This window comes from Perissodus microlepis, chromosome 20 (assembly GCF_051167445.1).
Source record: "Perissodus microlepis isolate ML-2025 ecotype Zambia chromosome 20, ASM5116744v1, whole genome shotgun sequence".
NCBI classification, from domain to species: Eukaryota; Metazoa; Chordata; class Actinopteri; order Cichliformes; family Cichlidae; genus Perissodus; species Perissodus microlepis.
In genome coordinates, this window is record NC_140480.1 from 11,967,273 (window position 1) to 11,989,744 (window position 22,472).

Consider the following 22,472-nt stretch of genomic DNA (forward strand, 5'->3'; position numbering starts at 1 on the left):
AAATTGACAGCGTGTGAGGGTCAGGGGTGTTTAAAAGAAAAAGGAGAGGGGGAGAAAGGGTGGGCGGGGGGAGTGCTCGTGGGAAACAGTGCAGAGGGGAGGTTGAAGAGTATCCAGAGGTCCTGTGACTCACTGGCACTTTTTAACACAGTGGACTTTGACAGGTAGCTGCACATCCACTGTAACACAGCTCACATATAAATAACTGGTCAAGAAAACCACACAGCGCTGCTGCTGTATGTACCAGTAATCAAAAAGTCGACATCCACTACCCCATCCTCCTACCAATCCCACCCCACACTCCTTCTCACACTCTCCCTCACACACACACACACACACAAACACACACACGCGCACACACACACACAGAAAGAGACTGACAAAAAGTTATGTTTTCAATGAAAAAAGTGAAGAAGAGAGAAAACTGGAACAGGGAGAAAAAGAAATATGTAAGTAGGAGGGAAAGATAGAATACAAAGAGAGAAATGAGGTGTGTGAGAGAGAGGGGGGGGGGGGGGAGAGAAAGAGAGAGAGGGAGAGATGAGGTGAGGAGGCGGAGAGATGAGAGGCGAGGGAGGGAGTAATGTTGTCAGGGAGGGTGGAGAAGAGAAGGATAAGCCAGCCACACTTGGATGAAGGATTCCAGTGGAAGGAGGAGGAGGGACTTTGAAGTGTTGGTAGAGAAAAACTACACTATGTGTCTGTGGGTCCTTCATACTGCTATGACTGGACAAAAGAGAATGTGAAAAGATGGAGAGATGGAATCAGGAGGACCGCCGGACCCTGGGTTGACTCAGACTGATGTGACCTCTGCGTCTGGGTGTTTAACCTGATCTGAACCCCTTGACGACCTGCTGTCACAGGGCAGACTTTCCAGGTTTGATCACTTCTGCTATGACTGAAATCCAGCAGAAGTTGGAGGGAGTTCACTGACAGAGTTGGGTACTGCTGGATCACTATGGATTTCTACAAATGTTTGAGCTTACTTTTCTTCACTCTTCCTCCACAAGGTAAATAATTCCACCGTGCTGTCATTAAAGCTGCATCATCTGTCATTTTATTTTTCAACATAGGGGAAGGCGATGCGAAGGATGTTTATGCATTTTTCATTTTTGCTGAAGGCAGAAGTATATATTGAAAGAGGAGGGTTTTTTATCTACTAATCATCTCAAATTAGATTTTTTTTTCCACTCCTCTTTTTTCTGTTTAAAATATCACGCTACTCAAGTTTATCAGCATCAACAAAGTTGGCTTACAAAGTAATTTACTGCATGACTCAAAAGAACTGCCTGTATTTGTGCCATTTCAATAGGTTTGCCCTAAATAGCAGGGCAATTCAGAGAAACGACTGAAAGGCATCAGATGGCCTTGCTTTTCTATTTAATATAAGCCTTTCTCCTTACCCCAGTCATCTATATTCAGTCCACCCCAGTCTCATTACTTATTAGACAGGCAATGATTTTTGCTGGGGGCTAATTTGGCACAATGAACAATACAACCATAAAAACACATGACCTTTGGGACAAAAAAAATTGTTTTCTGTAGTTTGCTACTGGAGGGTAGAAACTGCCTGTGTTGCTACGCGAGCTTTGTAGCCTGGTAACAAGCTTCATCTGCCTGGTTCAAGTGTAGTATTCACTTGAGTGAAAACTAATTTGCTTCTGATGCAATACTGTCCTATGAGAGAGCATTGATCAGATGAGGACAGATTTGGACCCAGTAGCTCTGACATGTCCAAATAACTCATCAGGCTTTGCTGTTGCTTCAGAAAACTGTAAAATACAGCAATATAAGAAAAACTTCACGATGATGAGTGAAAGACACTGGCATCATCACAGTCTGCATCAGTCTTATTCATAGTGTAATGGAGAACACACCATGTAGAAGTAAACTCATCTAACAGTTGCCTACTTTTTCCTGCAAGGATTATTGCTCTAATCTGCATTTTTTACCAAAGTCACAACACCCTGTGAGCTCTCCCATATAAACCCATTAGTCCCAAGGCTGATTTAGAATGTACTTGAGCCTCCGGTTTAGTTTAATATTGGTCGCATTCAACAGATAATGCTCTAATTTGATGCGATAAAACAAACGCCACCTTTGACGGCCTCTCTCGTCTGAGCGTGTAACAGCATTTCAAGGTTGTTGGGTGTCTGGAAATGTCAAACAGATCCAGGTGAAAACAGGAAGACAAGACATGAAAGGAAAAAGAAACTATATCCATTTAATAAGATATCGATCCCAAGCTTTTAAAAATAGTGGATGCCAGTTTTCAGTCAACTGAAAGACAGCCCATCAACTTTGATTGAGTGGGTAGAAGGACCCAAGAGGAAGGCCAGCAGCATGGCAACAACACCTGTATCGCTATTTTAAGGATACAAGTAAGGGGCGTTTGGAATAATATAGCCTTAGAAAAGTGGAAGTCACTAATGGAAGCCTATAGAAAGGTCCTCTCACGTCCTTTCTATAGGGGCCTGAGCCAAGCAAGTGTGTTTTGGGCAAATATATTAATGTTGTCCAGAAACCATAAGAATCTAGTTTGGAAGGGTCCTCTTTAGGATTATTTTTTTCATGTGATATTTGACAAAACAAATTAAAATGCATCACAATTCATATAGAGTATGATATAATGTACAGTATAAGGTCCATAGAGAAAGAAAGACATTGAACTGTGTGGTACTGCTAGAGATGATAAAATATCAGTGAGGCCAGTTAAATCAATCACTGCCTCTGAAAGATTGCAAACACAATGAATTACCTGCACAGATGCAACAAGGTTTATAATGGAAAAGTGCCCAAGTGAATGTGAAAGGAAAGAACCAAAATGCAAAGGACGTCGTCCTGTCGAAGGCACAGGATGATCCCTTTCTCTTTAATTGTCCCCAGACCTCGCCGGGTCCTTCTCAGTGCCGAGGGATCTGATTGAGTTGCTTCATCAGGAAGGCTGTTGAAAGGAAGAAAGGGAGAGGGAGAGAGTGGAGGGTGGGTGGAGGAGGGTGGTGAGGGAAACGTCTGGACAGATCGCTCCATCAGCACGTTTGTTCCTTCCTCTTATTCCTTTTATGCAACCGCCCCACCCCAAACCCTCCTTCCTGATTTGTTCCGTCTCTCAGATCCCGTCTCATGTAACCATAGGCCAGCTGTATAATAGAGGTCACCCTACTTTTAGATTACACTCTGTATTCTTTGGTATCGTAGCATCAACTCAATCCATTACAGATGAATGTATTGTGAATGGAAGCAAATATTTTCAACATTAATAGTATTCATATAAAGTTCTGCCCTGTATTTCATGAATATGTGAACAAAAATAGAAACAATTCAAAATGGTTATGAGAATATGCATGAGAGCCCTGCACAAAATCAACTGGTACAAATCACCATGGAGTTTAAAAAAAAAAACAAAACAAAAACATAGGAAAGAATATCCTATGGATTGCAGTTGCAGTTCTAAGTAAAGATCAATTGGTCTCGTTTAAATTACATAAACAGGACGGCACACGATTAAGCTCAGCTTCTTGTTTTGTTGAATTTTTTTCTCATCTCTGGCCTCAGTGTGTTTCCAACTTGGACCCCGTGCCCACGCTGAAGAGAGGCTGCTCCAGAATCTGTTTGCAAATTACAATAAGCTCTCCCGACCTGTGAGGAACACTACAGATACAGTACTAGTCCACTTTGGACTATCTATCGCTCAGCTAATTGATGTGGTAAGTAATAGCTGACATCTTTGTTAAGTTTCCATCAACATCTACGACTGGACATTAAAGTCTAGCTACCACTGTGCCCTTCAAAAATAACACGATCTGTGTGTTTCTTCTTTGAGGAGAAAAGAAACGACTGCGAGACATTTCGATGTTATGGCTCCATAATGGGACTCTGATCTTTAAATAGCTTTTTTTAACTACCTGTAATTAAGTTACCATTTATGTAAATATCTAAATACATATATCACTAAAGTTGTCAAGATTTAACAAAAAAGCTATCCTTGTAATTACAAACATCCTGGCTTGTTGAATGGGCATGAGACATGTGTTTCATTATTATGAGTGTTATGTTGGGAGGAGATTCTGTCTTATGTGCTGTATATTGGTAATTACTAGCTGAAAGATACACCATGCAAGAGAGATAAATCAGCGGAAATGAAAGCACACCAACAGAAGACAATGCATTATTTTCCCAAATTAAATTCACTTGTCAAGTATGCTAACACAGACAGTAAATATTCAAATCTGTCTCCTGAGCAGCAATCCAGACACAGCTGCTCTAGACAAAAATAACGTCGTTATCCCCTCTCGTCATGTTGGTATCTTTGCATTCCAGACCTCCTGTGGTTTTAAGTGCAAGCTTTTAGTATGCATTTTACACAAATGTCACTGAGATTCTGTTGACTAAGGTAAAAATGGTTATATAAACACCCGACTGCCATGCAGAGCCATTTAAAAGTTACCCAGTGCAAGACTGTGCTGCAGGGGATGACTTTTCAGTTTTATGACACACAATTAGTTGACAGTACTTTCTCCACCTGCCTGCCGGTGAGAGTCAACTTTAGGTGAAGTTGTCTTCTCCTGCACAGTGCATTCACCGACTGCTGTGTCTTAGAAGTTCCCAGGGAAGAGCTGGAGAAAGCAGCTTGCCAGCAAAGAAGTGAAAGTGTTTTTTGTTTTGGTTGATTTGTTCTAGAAATGATTCATGAATGTATGTGTGTGTGTGTGTGTTTGTGTGCGTGTGTGTGTGTGTGTGTGTGCGTGTGTACTTGTTTAGATGTCTTTGTGAGGACAGAAAACTGCCATACTACTATACTTGTGGGGACTAACACTCACTTATGGGGACAAAATGCCCATCCCCATGAGTTTGGGGGAGGACCATAAAAAAGAGAGAAAGAAAAAACTCAATTCTATCTCAGTGGTAATAAAGTGCTGATGGACGTTGAATTCATTGTAATCAGAGTAATCCTCTTTTCTGTTTTCCATAAAAGGATGAGAAGAACCAGATGATGACTACAAATGTCTGGGTTAAGCAAGTAAGAAAAGATGATAGAGAAAAGGCATGTGAAATACAGTCCAGTATAACGATGCGGTGCATAAATATGATTAATGTTTTGCAACAGGAATGGAACGATTACAAACTCCGCTGGAACCCAGAGGATTATGAAAATGTCACCTCCATACGTATCCCCTCAGAGATTATCTGGAGACCCGACATTGTCCTCTACAACAAGTGAGGAAGGAAACACCTTTTTGTGCTATATGAAATTTAGATTCTTTTCAGGCCCACAGTGTGCTTCCTGTGCGTTTTAAATGTCAACATTTCAATGTAAAAATGATCATATGGCAAGTAATGCTCAGATTCTGATGGTTTAATTCCAACAGATGGCATGACTTGAGGGAAAACACGAAGAATCTGCTGTCGTGCCAAACATCTTGTCCTGTGCCAATGTCATAAAGTAATTTAGTTGAAATATATGTGAACAAGGTCACTCCTAATGGATGTGGTTACAAACAAAGCTCAGTATGACAGAAAGTAATATATTTGGCTGGGAATAAGAAGGTGAAATGTAACTGGATGTATTTCAAAGATAAAATGCATCTAGTATGAGCACCTCAAGTAAACCTGGATTAATATTTTTTCCAAAAGTCGGCTAATAGGAAAGAAAATTTCATGAAAGAATTTGCTAAATATCCAACTTTTAAGTTATTGAACAAAGATTGTTGTTTTCATGGTGAAATGACTGAACCTTTGTCACTTCTCTCTTTTAATTAGTAAGGCAAAACATGGCGATCTCACTTCTGAAGTGCATTTGTGACACAATATCTCAAAGACTTTTGTAAACAGCATTGATTTAAACAGCAAAAGGTTACATTGTGAATAGCCTGCATGTCCATTCAGAGAAAATAAACATCAAAAGTGTTTTCTGATTACATAGGTTCAAGCTATTTCTTCTGTAGACTTGAGCTGAATGGTTTGGAATGAGCTCTGCACCTTGAGATGTAGAACTGAGATTGCTGGTTCACACGATGAGGGTGGATGTAATAACTGGTATCAGGTGTGTAAAAGCAGGACTGTTGTGTACACAAAGGAGATTTCAGATCTGAGACAAAACTGTATCTTCAAGTTCTGTTTTCCTCTGGCACACGAAGACCTTATTCACGTCTCGAAAATTATATCATGTTAGCACTGAAATGTTCCATAAACGTCTCTAAACAGAAAATCATAAGTTGTGTGGAAAGTGGTAGCTGCTTGTGGACCCAAATGCAATGTGCAGCATAAAGCAAGCATTAAGTGGAGGATTGATGAAAGGGAAACAGTCCAAAATAAGAACGGGAAAATGGAATCACGAGGAATAATTACTCCAGGATAGGAAACACTAACAAATACTACAAGACTCAGAGAAACATTAGGGAACACACAGAAATATGGAGCCACTCAACAAAGGACAAGGGAAGACTGAGACAATAAATACAAAAGCTAATGAGGCTAGTGGAAAAAGATGGGGAACACAGCTGGAACAAATCAGGGATAATGAGACACAGGAACTGCAAAGAAAAAGAAAAAAAGAAAAGAAAATGACAAGGAACACCAAAATAAAACAGGAAGTAACTCAATGGAGACAGACTCAAACACAAGTAGGGCATAAAGAGATAACAAAAAGGCAACAACAGACTGTGAATGAACTGAACAATGAACAAACTGGACACCAACAGAATGTTAAAGACATGACATCTTGCCCATTTAGAGATGTATACACATAAACATAAGTGTCATTAACATAGATGAAGACATTTTCACTTTTTATTTGATGACTCAGAATACTTAATCTTTTAAATACATTTTAAATTAGTCTCGACCCCTGAATTTCACAGGGTTAGAAACTGTAAAAACTGATAACACCACTTCTTTAACTTTCTCCTGTATCTATTGAGGAAAAAATCTTAGGTCAAATTCCACTTATTTGTTACTTGAGTTTTCCAATGAAAAAGACTTAGTTACCTCCATGGCAACTGAACATCTACTCTACCTGTGAGCTGCGACTGACCTTGAACATTTTAAAGTAGTGCTTGAAGAAATCACCCAGAATTAAACTTATAAAATTCCTTTATTAAAGAGGGGCTAAAATGTGATGTAAGTCTGATATATGTGTTTCCACCTTTCTCCCCTGGTCTTCATCTGCAGTGCCGACGGTGACTTTGCAGTTACTCACTTCACAAAGGCGCATCTGTTCTACGATGGCCAGATAAAGTGGATGCCACCAGCCATTTATAAGTCTTCATGCAGCATAGATGTCACGTTTTTCCCTTTTGACCAGCAAAGCTGCAAGATGAAGTTCGGCTCTTGGACCTATGACCGTGCCAAGATCGATCTGATCAGCATGGCCGGTGATGTGGACCAGATGGACTACTGGGAGAGCGGGGAGTGGGTGATTGTCAATGCAGTGGGCAAGTACAATACAAAAAAGTATGAGTGCTGCACAGAGATCTATGCAGACATCACTTACTACTTCATCATTCGGAGGCTTCCATTGTTCTACACCATAAACCTTATTATCCCCTGTCTGCTTATCTCCTGCTTGACTGTGCTGGTGTTCTATTTGCCTTCCCAATGTGGCGAGAAGATTACCTTGTGCATTTCAGTGCTACTGTCCTTAACAGTGTTCCTCCTGCTGATAACAGAGATAATACCATCTACATCTCTGGTCATACCACTGATTGGTGAATACCTGCTGTTCACTATGGTCTTTGTCACACTCTCCATCATAATTACCGTCTTTGTGTTGAATGTACACCACCGATCCCCACAAACACATGGCATGCCTCACTGGGTCCGCAGAGTATTCCTGGACTTGGTACCTCAGGTCCTCTTCATGAAGCGTCCGCCAGGCACCGCAAAGCAGCACTGCAAGAAGCTTATTGAGATGATGCACCATCCAACAACGATATCTGCCACAGGCAACTCTCAGGCCTTCTGGACAGGCCTAGAGACTGGGTTAATACAAATGGCCCAGGCTGAAAATATACTCCCAAGGACACAGTCTGACAGCCCAAGCATCCTCGTCTGCTCACCATCTCCACCCTCTTCCCCTCTTGGGAAGTACAATGAAGAAGATCACCCACTGAAGGCCGACATTTTCAGCCGATCCACATCTGGTCAGTATTCAGTTCTCTCAGAGAAGCAACCCCTACGCAGACACAACTCAGGGGCCTCGTCTTCTTCCCAATTGTCATTGCCCCCAACTTTGCCACTGGGTCCACTTCGCAACCTGTCAAGGGAAGAACCAAGTAGACTGGCCCCAAATGGTCGCTCCCACAGCGTAGAGCAAATGTGTGACCAACAGAAGTCGCTTCCTCAGAAAGCCAGACATCTGTGTCGCTCCAGCAGCGTCCAGTACTGCTGTCTGCATGATGATGGGGTCTCTGGAATAATGGGGCAGTTGAAAAAAACTCCTCCTACAGATCAGCTAGCAGAAACCCTAACAGCAGAGTCCACAAAAGATGCAAGTACCCAACAGGATGCTGTGATTCCAACTATTTCTCCAGCTATGAAACGGGCCATAGAGGGAGTGCAGTACATCGCTGATCATCTCAGGGCAGAAGATGCAGACTTTTCAGTGAGTAGACAGAAACGATCAAGCCTTGGTAATAATGTTTCTAAATGTTCTGTTTTAAACACAAGTGAAATCCTTTCAGAAATTAAATAAGGGCTTTTAGCACAATTTTTGATTTATCTATTGCCAAATCCCAACAGCAGTCACCTCAAGGTGCTTTATATTTTAATGTTAAGACCCTACAATAATTTGAAAAAGAAACCCCAAAACAATCAAATGACCCCCTATGAGCAAGCGCTTGGCAACAGTGGGAAGGAGAAACTCCCTTTTAACAGGAAGAAGCCTCCGGCAGAACCGGGCTCACGGAGCTATCTGCCATGGCTAGTTGGAAATGAGAGGAGACAGACAGGACAAAAACCACACTGTGTAATTTTGAGCTACCATTTAGAGACTGAAGTACATGGGAGAATAAAATCCAATACCTGATCTGTCACGATTTGTTCAAATTCAAAATTAGTTAGATCCCAGCAGGAGAAACATGGTACCTCAGTGGGGGACATTTCTAAAAGGTCAGTTTGTTTGTAAAAAAAACAAAAAAACAAAACTACCTCGCATCTTTTGCCTGCCAGCATTTAAGGTGTCAGAGGAACATTACATAAAAACAGTAGATTCTGACTGCATGTATGTTCCCTGTGCTCACTCCCACCAAGCAGTGCTCCTCCCCTTCTTTCTTTTCTCGTGCAAAAGAGGATGAAAGTAATCCTGAACAAACAAGTAACCCTGTTATTTTGCATGTCAGAGATCCAGCTAAGCTGAGTGACTCAGCCACTGAGTGACAACAAAAAAAAGCGTGTTACAGTTCTCAGATAAATGTGTGCTGCGTTGCAGAATAACTGGAAAAATAGTGTGTTTTAAGCAGTGTGGGCTGTCCTTTGTGTTGCTGTTATTTGCTTTTTATCATCTATGTATGCAGAGCTCCACTGCATGCAGCATTGTTCACATACTGTACTTTTTCCTGTCTATGCTGTGTACTAGGAGGAGGCTTTAAAAATGTTATTGACTAGAAAAAGAACAGGGCCAAATCACCCCTGCCAACACGAATATATTTTTAAACTACTGATTCTGCTCACTGTAAATCATACAAAGTATAATAAGACTTTCAATATCATATTTGTTTCTTTTCAAAACATTTGTTGTTGGCATTTACATACATGTTTATATACTGCTCCCACGGCTTTTGCATATGTTGAGGATGCGCATACCCAAAAACTCAGAAGGGATGCAAGAAAGGAAGAGCACATAAACACATAATGACAATCAAGTATCAGACCCATAAATGACAAGTCAATCTACCATTACTCATTATTAAAAAGCAAGATAAAAGTGACATGACTGAGTCAGTAATAACAGTAATCGGGATTGTCTGATGATAAAAGAACACTGTCTTATTTAGAAGCTCTTATGGGCAACTCAGTGTGAACAGTCGCACATACAAATGCTTATGCAGCCTAATTAAAATTGACCATTAGACAAGTGAATTTTCTTTTTTGCTTTCAAACATAACCCTGAAACTGTGCTTGGAACAAGTATTACGTGTCAAATAATTAAAAAAATATAGCATATAGTGATAAAATGCTAATTATAAAGTTTCTGAGAGGGGAAAAATACGTTTCTGGAGGATATATGTGAGCAAATGTAATAAAAACCTATTGTATTCACTGACATCAGTCACCATCGACGCCACAATACACTTTTGAGCTCTAACCAGAATAGGCCTGTCTTTAAAACAATGGGACCTCCGCAATTTGACCTTGAATTTTTCATAAGAGACACAAGCAAGGATTGACTGACATTTAAGAGATAGCAGACTCATAATGAAAAAATCAGCCATTCGTGAGAAATCAATCAAGGGTGAAAACTGACAGCTGGTAGAAAAGGAAGGTGGTGTGGAGTGAAATTTGAAATGTCCCCCTGTGCTGTTTCCCCTCTCTGCTAGGTCAAGGAGGACTGGAAGTATGTGGCCATGGTCATTGACAGGATATTCCTCTGGATGTTTGTGCTGGTGTGTATACTGGGATCTGTGGGACTCTTTCTTCCTCCTTGGCTGGCTGGAATGATCTAGAATCTCTGCATCAAGGGAAAGAGAACACGGACAGACAGAAGGACGTGTTCCCCCATTCTCTTAACAAAAAAAAAGGTTTACCACATATCTTTTTACTTTCTGTTTTTCAAAAGGACTACTTGTCACATTTCTCGCTCTTAGGCCGGGTCATCGGAAGGTTACTCGCTAAAAGACAAGATGAAATATCTATCATCGATTTCAGTGGGCATATAAATTCTTTATGAGGGCAAAAGGCCAACAGCAAAAATATCCTTCCATGTCATTCCGTTCTGACATTGAGCTGTATGGCTCAATCAGATACTCTTGTAAAAACAGTGAAAAATTGACTCTAACCCATGAAGAACTATGGATGATGCCACAGACAGACAAAGACTGTAGGCACCGGGAGCTGTTCATAAGACTGTGTAAAGTTGAATATATAGCTAACTTTTAACATTCCTTCAGTAATGTCAGTGTTGCAGTATGTGGACTGTGGAACAGATCAATGTACAGTGCTTTCGCCAAATACAAAAAAATACATATGTTCATAAAACGATTGTTTCTTTGAAACCTAATTGCCAGAATTCTTGGCTGGGTGCATTCAGGTGTGCTGCTTTGTGCAAGAGTCACTCCACAGGTAAGCAAACATGCAGCTTTGCAACTTTCTAACTCTAGCACATCTATTCAGCCATTCTCTTTGCTTTTACTGCAGATCGTTGTCATTCTTTCCATCTGTTTTGCATCTTTTGGTTTATAAAGTAGAGCAGAAACTGATATGAATGATGACAATAAATGTGGCGATTCTGGTAATATTATTATTCTACCTTAGCGTTGAAGATTTTGAGATGAATTTGTTACTCATTAGTTCCAACATTTAATTCCAGCGTCCTCTCCGCTTTCATTATGACCTGACTTTTGTCGCTTCCCATAATGGATCTTTTCAGTATCTACAACAGCTATATAAAAAAAAAGATAATTAAAATTTATTAATGAGTACACCACTATTCTGTGAAAAACTATTTCATGCACAGAGCAAAGGTTAATTGTACTGCAGTGTTTTAAAATAAGTTGGCAGAGGAGGGTTTCACACTTAACTGCATTTAGTTTTATTCATTCGCTGCTTCCACAGGAGGACCTGCTTTTTGGATGTTTTTTTTTTAAATACGTTACAGAAATTAATCTCACGTGTCCCTCTGTCCTCAAAGAATAGCTAAAGCAGATACTATATTTAGGAGCACTTATAAAATTTGCAAGAAGTAAAGCAATCATTAAATAATTATGGGCCTTAACAGAACTGTACAGCTGACCGGACAGATTTTTTTTCCATTAAATAATTATTTTATTGTTTATTTTAGTTCAAAAGCACATCTCTGTACATTTTGTACACACATTTCTAGTTTAGATGCTTCACTTCAGTTTCAGTTCAAGTCCATGTAGTTCTTTAACACCCTCACACTCTTTGTTGCGTTTATTTTTTGATTTCTTTGCCTTTGTGCCAAATTCACCCTCACCTTTGTCGTGCGTGTGTGAGATGTTTTTGAAAGCCTTGTTTGATTTCTTTATGTCACATAAAGAGTTATAGGCACATGTCTACTTATATTAATTTCATGTGAAATAAAATAAAGCTAAATGGAAAGCATCTAGATTAGGTATGTGAATCTATGAAAAGGCTTTTTTAATATTTCTATTTTAGAAATTTGAACTGTTGGCCTAAATAACTTAAAGAAGTGGAAATGAAACAAAAACAAAACAAAACTGATGAAACATGAGGAACAGAACAAACGTGTATCACTGAATTGTGTGTGAAAAGAAAAAGTATTCAATTACTCCACTTTAATCCTGTGTTTGTACATCAGCGCCCTGCAGCTCCACGTGAATAAAACTCCACATCCGATTAGATCTAAAAGCATGTAATGTTACACCTGAATACCCAAAGTAATGACCTCAATTTTGACCTCAACAAACAAACTATTGCATTTCCACTTGCTCAGCAGACTACTAACCACTGATCATTATGTAAATTCACAGACAAGAGAAAACAGCAATTTAGCACAATATGGAAACACTGCACTTTGAACAAGGTGAAATAGCTGCCGTGCTCCCTGTTTATTCGTACGTTTCAGCACAAACTCTGGAGAAAAAAAGGTGGCGATAGCCTGAAATACAAATGAGTACTCTGGCTTTGTTGCAACATCAAAAATGTAGCATATGACAAACATGAGTTTAAGTCTTTTGTTTGCATTCAAAGATTTATATATGAATGGATATTAATTTCCATTTATCCCACCAGTTTTCCAAGGATACACAATACCACAGCATATTGTTATTATAATTCTAAAATGAAATGAGCGTGGTCTTTATGAAACCACAAACTAATTTTCATTAAATGATAAGCCATGCCTTTTCAGCACAGATCTCATGCATAATTTCAGCATTAAATACTTGTAGAAAAGCAAATGGCAAAACTCCATAAAGGTCCTTTGTGTTGGCTACCTCAAGGAAGCAATGCCAAATGCCATGCAAGTACACAGTGTTATTAATTACAGCTAAATGTCATGTTATTGAATTTACCTTTATGAAAAATTGACCTTCAATGCTAATTTCAATTAAGTGATTGTCTTCTGAGATACATATGCCCCTGCTTGGATAATTAATGTAGACATTTTGATTTCAAAATATTGGTTATTTCCTGCAAAGAAGATGAACTTAATGATAGCTGCTTCCTTATTAATACTAATCTATATATAATGGGTATGGCATGGTGTGGGGACTGTCCTTAAAAAGTCTGTGAAAATTGGACAAGCAAAGGAAAAGAGAAGAACTGTGAGGCCTAAAAGCTATCGATGAAAGTCCTAGGTAAAATCCAGCAAAGACTAGACACAGGAACCGAGAGATGCATCTGGACGGTTGACTGTACGCTGAAGCCTCGGCAGAAATGGTCTCAGCGGAAGAGTGGCTGTCAAGAAGCCATTCTTAAGCAAGGGAAACAGGGAGAAAAGGCTGAGCTATGCCACATTGCACAAGAACTGAACTGAAAATCAATGACAGCGCAAGGGAATCTAGTGGGGTAAATCCAAAATAGAATTTTTCTGCTTCAAATTGCTGTCAATATGCAGGATGTTAGGAGAGACGCACAACAGTGAGTATCTACAGTCATTTGCATTGTATGGTGGATGCTCTGTCATGGTCAGGGGCTGCATTTCAGCCAGTGGAGTTGAATTTTGTCGAAATTGAATTGGAATTTAGAATGAAGAAAACTACTGTCAAAAAAACATGCAAAAATCATGGAAATCATCTGATTGGTTTCATTTTTCAGCATTACAATCATCCCAAACACACTAGTAGTGTATTAAAAGCATACCTGGACTGAAAAACATACAGTGGAATAATATCAGCAATAGATTTGGCCTCCCCAGAGATCACACCTTGACATTACTAAAGCAGTGTGGGATCATCTACACAGAGACATCCAAAGAAAAGCCTTGAATGTCCTTCAAGATGCCTGGAGGGCATTCAAGGCTCTTTTCCAGAAGACCGCTAAAAGACATTACAAAAAGTTTACCTAAGAATTCAGACTGTGTCGGACAGCAAAGGTGGTCATACCAAATATTGTCCTTCAAGCTTATTAAAATTGTACAAACTCTGTTTTTGCCTTGTATATTGTATTTCCATTTGTGTTTGCATGTTTTAGTATTTTGCTGTGTCCCATTTTTTCTAGCAAATATATGTAAAAATTAATAATGTCAGTCAGCTTTGCTTTTACCAGGAAATGTATTTTCTGATCTGAAACCAAAATTGAACTCTCTCAGCAGAACTCCAGAAGTTTTATGTCTGGTAAACAGCAGGCTCCTTCAATCACCTCATTCAGCCCCACAGTGAAATACTATCCCTGTAGTGAACACAAAGGTGCTTCTCAGTGACAGGGACAAAGAGACGGGTCAGGACTGAAGGTGGTGTGAATGCATTAAAATCCAGAACAGTCCTAGAAGAACAGAGTCTCCAGAGTCCAGCAACCTGAAACTGGGATGAAGGTTCACCTTTCAACGTGACACTGAAATGAAGTCCAAGTGTGGTTTCAGCACAATGCTGCCACTTGAGTGGCCCAACCAAAGACCAGACTGAACGTCAGTATGCCACCTGCAGATGGCAGCTCAAGGATGGTTCCCATCCAGACTGACAGAGTTTAAATGGATGTTTCAGGAGAATGGGACAAAGTCCTCACATCCCATCCAAAGCTAAAATTGATTTAGCAAGAAGACTCAGTTCTGAGACAATATTCAAAATACCTTCGAGTGAGTCATTGATGTGTTATTAAGTGTAAACTGATGGAAAAACATGTCAATTTCATGCATCATGCAAAATTGTAAAAAGAAAACTTGTTAACTGTTAATTGGTAATAAGTGTGCATACAAGGTAGATAGCAAGGCCTTTAATGTATAGAACAGAGTGCCGCATATGTGAAGAGTCATGTTTTCATGATTACAGTGTATTTGTGTCAGATGAGAATATTTTGTATTTAAACAGTATGCATTAAGTGCTTTGGGAGTCACTCGTGCTTCTCTGGGAGCATTAAAAGCATCCTAGAGAGATTTTCACGAAGTCACTTTCATCTCAAGTAAAACTCACGATTCAAAAACTAGTATATTGAGCCAAAATCTTCACAAGGGAACAGCATCTGCATCCAAGATTCAATGCCAACTGGCCAAAGAACAGCCTGCGCCTGTTAGGGAAGCAGTCAGAACATCACTGGCAAACTCAGCCATTAAAGCATTTCTATAATGACTGTAAACCCGAGCAGGAAGAGCTCTACCTTTAAAGTAACCTGAATGAATACAACGCAGGTTTCATGGTCATGTTTAGACGTAAAACTTACAAAGATAAAGTCAGACAGATTACCATAAACACTGCGGTCAGACAGTGGCTTTTATATCAAAGCAGTTTTGACTATTTACTTAATACTGGAAGTCCTATTTCATTTCCTCCGTGTTAATGAAACAAATCAGCCTCAAGCTGGAGGGTCAGCTGGAGGTGAGATTACAGGTTGGAGCCCAGCTCTGGGGCTTTAAGATCAGCCAGAGCAGGTGCAGGGGTCTCTAGCCCTTGGCAGGATTTTACTTGCACCTTTTCAAAGCCTATTAGCTCAGGAACACCACTAAGTGTAAAAACTGGAACACTGAGACAGTTAGCATGACTTTAATAATCTATTCTGTGAGTTCAGACACAAAATAGTTTGCTAGATAACTGAATCAGTTCACAGTTTTCAGCAATATTCATCACAAAGAAAGTGAGACATTTGTATTCATGCATGAGGTTCACTGTAAGAGACTGAACCAGATATCTGATAATAACCTTATACTTTTATAACGTTGGGCTGTTTTTTTTTTAATCTGTAAGATGTGTGCCAATAAACCTGTCTGTGCTAGAATGACATCCACCTGCACCATATGTCTTTATTTCCTACCCTGTATATGACTGTACATAAGAAAATATTTACAATATTTGTGACAGTGATTGTGAAACCTAATGAATAGGGCATAAAAACACACACTTTTCTCAGGAGTATTAAACAAAAACATTAGAAAGCTCAGCTGATCTACATGTTCAGAGTAACACTCTTTTAAAAAGTTAAAAGGAAGTAAAAATTAACAGAGTAATGTGTTACCTATATAATATGAACACAAGTAACATACAGTAATAGAAGTAATTTCACCTCACATAATTGTGAGGCTCCGAGAAGTGCAGTTAAAAACTGCCCCAGCAAATTCTTATGGCACGAGTGTCTGTGGGAGTGTGTGGTGCACTCATACACCCAACGATGCAGACAGCACACCCACAGTAGGACACGCAGTGAATCTGCCTCTAGCTGGGCACTGACTGGACCCTCATAAATGGGGTAAAGCGTGAAGCACAGACCCTCAAGGGATCCTATTAAATCAACACACATAGTGCATTTAGCCCATGATCAGCGAATTCAGCGTCACCCCTGCAGTCATCAGCAGTCAAAGTGCTGTCACTCAACAGACCGAGGTGCAAGCGGGGGCTTCCCTCAGGGTACGGAGAGAAGAAGGTTTAGGAGTTCTGCCTCTGTGGCTTTCCCGCCTTCTCCAGTAGACCCCCGTGCACAGGCTTACACTGTATCTCACTGCAGCTGTTACTGCTTTAGCATGATTGTACAATCTGTCTTCCTTCAGGGACGATATGATTGCTCATCAGTTCCTCTAGTTGTCTGTCATGGTCTCCGACTCACACTAAACCTCACTGGACTCATTTGAGATGTTAAATGGAGGTGTTTATAAATTGAAGTAATAGCGTTATTATGCCTCGCCACATCAGTTTTGAAGTCGCTTATAAAAGGACAAAGGCCTGATCTACGGTTGCCCAGCACCACGACTGCAACCTTTTACTTCACGTAGCCACCACCCAACCCCACAGACAATGTGCGTCAGATTTTATGAGCAGGCAGGCTGCTCTCCAAATTCATTATTTAACAGAAAGGTTACGGTTGCAACTTCAAAGATGGTGTGTACGAGCCGTAAGAGGCGTGGGCGTAACTTCAAAACTCTGCAAAGGTCTTCCAACTCCTGAGGATGTAATTTTAAAAGTATGAAAGTTCAAGTATACGGCACCAACCACTGGAGCGGTGCTCGGCCAGAGCGATCGAAACCTCTGCCAGAGAAGCCTAACAATGGGAGCACATTACAAATTCTGTTACACAGTCCATTCAGTTTAAAGTGGAGCTCAGGTGTGCGCGGCTAAGAACAAAGGAAGGCACACAATAGGTTCTCCAAACAAGCTATATATTTTTCTTTTTTCAGTTCGGGTGAAGAAAAATACAGCTTGGAAAACAAAAGTTCATTAAAAATGAAAAATATTTTTGAACATTATTGAGACCTGTGCAGCTGGAAATCAAAAAAACATCAATGCTGAGCGGATAATGCGCCAGCGCTTAAAAATAAATGAAGAGCAGCGGATTCCCTCGGCATCAAGAGACGGCGGTGAGAAACGACTGGAAAAAAACAAGAGTCTTCAAATACAGTGTAGCAAAAAAAAAAAACCTGACATAAGGGCGGGAGCAAAAGTTCATTTCAGGCTCGCGGTGCTTTCCTTTATCCTCCATGTCTTTGAGAGACAACTGAGCTCAGAACTCAGTCATCTTCTTGTGTGTGTCGGCCTTCTTGTGCTCTCTCTGGATGGACAGCTCCTGGGCTTTCTGCTGGACCAACAGCCGGCGGGCCGCTGACAGTTTCTCCTCCAACTGCTTCACTATGGATGGGTCCCTTTGCACACATAAAAATAAATAAATAAAAACCCAGACAGATTAGGAATTGAGACGAGATGATGAGTCAAACTGAATTTAGCTGCGTTGGCCACAGAACCATGTGTCTAACCTCGCAACTTCACACCTTATTTACATTTTCGCGCAACTCCCACAGTCCTTCTTTGTAAACTCACATTAATTACCACTTTAACTGTCAGGAACATTATAGCAACTCAAGTTCCACATGCTTCATATCTCACAATAGACTGTTGTATTGTGTAAGCAGAGCGATATATGCAATGGTTTCTAATGTGACAGCAGCTGCTGAGGCTCTGTGGGGAAACAATTGGGGAAAAGGTTGCAGTACAGCTAATGAAGACTGTGCACTGACCCCAGTACTGACCTGCTTGCCTGTCTGCTGAGTGACTCGCTCAGCTTCTGGATCTCCCTCTCGGTCTGGGACACCCTCTCGGCAGCCTGGAACAGCCTCACGTTCAGACTCCTCTTGGTGCTTTTTCCTCCCCGGTAAGCCTCCACCCCGGTTGCCGCTGATGGCGCAACAGCACCCCCCTCGGGAGGATGAGCGGTCTTGCCTCCAAGCTTGTGGTTGAGAAAGTCAAAAACGGTCTGGCCCCCTCTGGTAGCGACCCGAGGCTTTCTGCGCCGCTTTGGGCGGCCTGTTTGTGCGCCGTCCTTGGCAGCCTTGCTCTGGGTGCGTCTCTGGGTGAACTCAGCACACTGATCCAGAGACTTTCCTTTGGGCAGTACCACCGCCATTACTGGCTCCACTCTGCCCTCCTGGAGCTTTCCCAAGCCTGAAAACATAAAAGACAGTGAGTGAAGAAGAACACAGTGTAATGTGCTTCTTACATCTGTATACATAGATTTTTATTAGGATTCACTGTGCAGTGAAAATGCATTTGTATTAATTACATTAATAACTTAATGTTAGTTTAGTAGTTTGACTGTAATTCTCAATCTCAGACCTACACACAAAAAATGATAGAGTGTGACAGTGAAAACCAGAAGATAGATAGATAGATAGATAGATAGATAGATAGATAGATAGATAGATAGATAGATAGATAGATAGATAGATAGATAGATAGATAGATAGATAGATAGATAGATAGATAGATAGATAGATAGATAGATAGATGTGCTACACAAACACACACACACTACCATTATAAATAATTTTATTTATAATTTTATATAGGTTATTTCTCCTCCTTTCAACAACTGAATATTAGACTGGAAGAACCAAAAGATACTGGGAACATTTTTGTTTTTTGTCTTTCATTCCTTTAATAATAATTAATCAATGTTATTTAATTAGTTATCTCAATTTTTGGTACTTGCTCTCCCTCTTTTGTATGACAAAAGTAGGAAGAAAATCATGGAAGAGGCTGTTTGTAATATCTAAGCTTTTTCCTAATAAACAACCCACCCCTCCCACACAAACCAAAAAACAAAGTAGGTCCGATTGGAAATCTTCAACTCAAACTTGAAGACCGATCTATGTCTTTTAAATGTGCTATAGAAAAACATCTGACTTGACTTGATTTTATTTTGGATAGACATTTGTTTGGGTTGAATATACCACAAACCACTTTAAGTTAATATGAAAACTTGTTTCGTTAACGTGACAAACATACAATCATGTACAGAGCAATGTGAAAATAAAACTGGACAAAGCACAAATTTAAGCATAGACATTTGTGTGTCTATTGTTAGATGACACACTTTTGAGCTGTGATGCATTGTATATGATTTTAAAGTGCACCTTACTGCCCTCTCGCGTCTTGTTAAAGAAAATAACTGCTTCACCCAAACACCACTGTCTTACACTAACCACACACCATCACAACCTCTCCTAATCTTGGTGCTACTTTTTCTTGTTTCTGAAAGTGTCTTAAATGTCTGTTTTGTCCTATTTTTAAAACTCAAGAATTAAAAATAAAACAAAATGACTGCAAAGAGTTAGGTTAGCTGATTGCCAGGAGTGGACATTGTGACTTCTGAGCCTCAGCGCTGTGTTGTGCACTGTTTGCACTCACCTTTTCCATATTCGTAGCCCATTTTGAGCATGAGCTTGGATCCAATGCCTCTGGTATGCGCCTCCCAGCCACCAAAATTAGCACTGCTTGATGTTTCAGTGGGTTCCACAGCAGAGTCTATAACTGTGGCACAACAAGTAAAAATCAGAGTAGACACAGTCAGTTCTTTTTTCAAGTCAAGAAAACCCTTCTTCATATTAATAACTGGCCCAATGTGTAGCTATGACAGATACATTTTTACTAACATCGTTCTCTATGATGTCCTGACATGAAACTTTTTTTTAACATAAGCTACTTTCAGCTGTTTGTTTGTCAGAAGGGGTTACCACAGTTTTACTGACAAAACCCCAAAGGTGAATCGAGCAGGTGATCGTTCACTTGCCAAGAGAAATCACGACACCATGCAGCCTCTTCATTTTCTTTTTTTTCTTTTTTTAAGTGAGTGCCTCTGAACCCCATTGCCTTTTTTATTGGCAGGCAGACTTAAAGATTATATTTTCTGATGTTGTGGCTGATTTGTTTTTTCTTACAAAATATAAACACACCTTTTGCATATCCCATAGCATCATCTCCATCACCGATGTCATCCGAGTCGGACTCTGATGAGAGCGGGTCATCTTCCCTTAAAGGTGGGATAACGCCGTCGGCCTCGACCACGGCATCTTTCAGCAGCAGCGAGTCGAACTTCACAGTGTAGAAACCGCTGTCAATTTCTAAAGTGAGAGGGAGGCTTTGAGTTATTTCTTTATACCTCTTCATACTTTTTTTGTGTTTACATTATGACCACTCTGTGAACAGAATACCTTTTATTTTGCCTGGGTGCCAGATACCGTCCTCATGACGAGCCAAGCAAGATGAACCTTCTTCCAGATTACTGAGATCAGAGTCTAGGAACTCTCTGAGCTCCGACACATAGACCACCTCACCGTGAGAAAACCTTTGATAGTGAAAAAACACCAAATATAACTCTCTGTGTGTACAGATCTGAGATCCAAGTAGATGATACAATAATCTTGTAAGGGACTGAACTGACAGAAGCCCCGAATTTAAATCACGCTGTCAGTAATTTATGGTCACCTCAGTGAAAGTGATAATTTACCTGCAGTTATCCTGAAAGCGACATTTATCCTCCAAGTAGAACGGGCAGGGTTTCATAGACTTCTGGGTGGGGTAGATGTAGAGCACTCGCACTTGTGCCTCATCTCCATCTGGCGGTTCTGCCCCAACTACCATGGCATTGTGATACTCCAATGTTCCCCATGTTGTCCGATAGGGCGCTCTTACTTTGGTACCACTTAGTGCATCTTCTTCTTCCTTGTCCTCTTCTTCTTCTTCCTCTTCATAATCCGCCTCCCCCCCTCCCCCCTCCTTAGTCCTCTCTTTGGAATCTGAGCTATTACCCGAAGACTCCCCAAGTTCAGAGTAGAAAGCAGCAAACTCAGCATCAAGTCCACCGTTTGCATCAGTAGCTGCTTCTGATGCATTCACTTGCAGTCCGCTACATTCCTCGAGGCTTGCAAGCAGCTGACTTTTTCTGACAGACACCAGGCTGGCCTCAGTGAGCTCTATCAGCTGACAGAGATCTTCTTTCAGTTTGAGCAGGTCTGAGTGCTGGGTGGGGTCCAGGCCGGCAGACAGGGCTGTCTCCACCTGCTGCAACTGGGCACCATAGGCAGCGATGGCTGCCTCAAGGGATTCTTCATCCATGCTGACCCTAGGTACGAGCCAGGGCAGGAACCGGCAGCTTATCCCCTTGCGAAAAAAAACAAGATGCAAAAGATAAAAGGGGAATCTAGATATAAGAAGAAAGATCATTTCGAAAGTCACACTTTATGGGCCACCTATTTATAGCAAGAGAAGAAATTTCCAGATATTTGAGTGACAACAGGACAAAGAGGAAGCATAGCTTCGTGAATGTTGGTAAATCTGAGGTAGACAACAGAACCACATCTAAAAGATGTGATTTCATTGTAATAAGAGCATCGACTGTGTGTTTTGGTGTGTTACGAGGTACCATAACATTTGTCAAGGATTTAACGTAGCAAAATAATCATGTCTGTAACATCATCACAGACTGTTTTAGCTGTTAGCCGTCTTTAAGCTAACTTTTACAACACTTGTATTACCTTTGTAATTAGGGTAGCTGTCTCATGTCCACCACGGCGACGGAAAATGACAGCCCCAACAAAATCTTCTGTATTCAAAATATGTTTAGTTCAAATAACTAAATACAGATACTAGAATTGTGCAGCACCGGCAAACATATGCCTATATGTATGAGTCTGACGTCCGATCAGTAGTCAAGCTCGCTTAAATGAATGGACTTCCTTTGGGAATACTCTACTTTCAAAATAAAGCTAACATCGTTAAGCGTCAAGCCGTTTCGAGAGCTAAAAATTGTCAGAACAAGCTTAAAAATGGGGATTTCTCTGTAGCAAACGTCTTTCTCATAAAAAATTCTATAAATTCCCCGATGTTTTTATTACACATTTTATAGGGTTTCTATCATAGGAA

General features: G+C 40.5%; 2 protein-coding genes across 4 annotated transcripts; one reads left to right on the forward strand and one right to left on the reverse strand.

The window, feature by feature from the left end:
- The first annotated feature begins 607 nt into the window (after nucleotides 1-607).
- LOC146364182 (neuronal acetylcholine receptor subunit alpha-4-like) lies at nucleotides 608-16,070 on the forward strand. Of its 3 annotated transcripts, none has more exons than XR_014798884.1 (6): nucleotides 608-1,010; nucleotides 3,556-3,707; nucleotides 4,976-5,217; nucleotides 7,171-8,602; nucleotides 10,536-11,277; nucleotides 14,450-16,070. XR_014798884.1 is itself a non-coding variant. In XM_084916850.1 (6 exons), exons 1-6 carry the CDS (start codon nucleotides 959-961, stop codon nucleotides 10,659-10,661), a joined length of 1,917 nt encoding a protein of 638 aa, XP_084772976.1. In that variant the 5' UTR covers nucleotides 608-958; the 3' UTR covers nucleotides 10,662-16,070. The 3 variants fall into 3 exon arrangements, 2 of the variants coding, with proteins under 2 accessions (XP_084772976.1, XP_084772975.1); XM_084916850.1 differs by having other exon boundaries at nucleotides 4,976-5,020; nucleotides 5,108-5,217; nucleotides 10,536-16,070; XM_084916849.1 differs by having other exon boundaries at nucleotides 10,536-16,070.
- A 1,350-nt stretch (nucleotides 16,071-17,420) lies between these two features.
- Nucleotides 17,421-22,257, reverse strand: zgpat (zinc finger, CCCH-type with G patch domain). The gene is made up of 7 exons (XM_084916852.1): nucleotides 22,085-22,257; nucleotides 21,058-21,710; nucleotides 20,762-20,895; nucleotides 20,504-20,671; nucleotides 19,959-20,081; nucleotides 18,302-18,713; nucleotides 17,421-17,917 (listed from the first exon to the last, which is right to left on the reverse strand). The coding sequence occupies exons 2-7, from the start codon at nucleotides 21,663-21,665 to the stop codon at nucleotides 17,779-17,781; spliced, it is 1,584 nt and encodes a 527-aa protein (XP_084772978.1). The 5' UTR covers nucleotides 21,666-21,710; nucleotides 22,085-22,257; the 3' UTR covers nucleotides 17,421-17,778.
- Nucleotides 22,258-22,472: the final 215 nt, after the last annotated feature.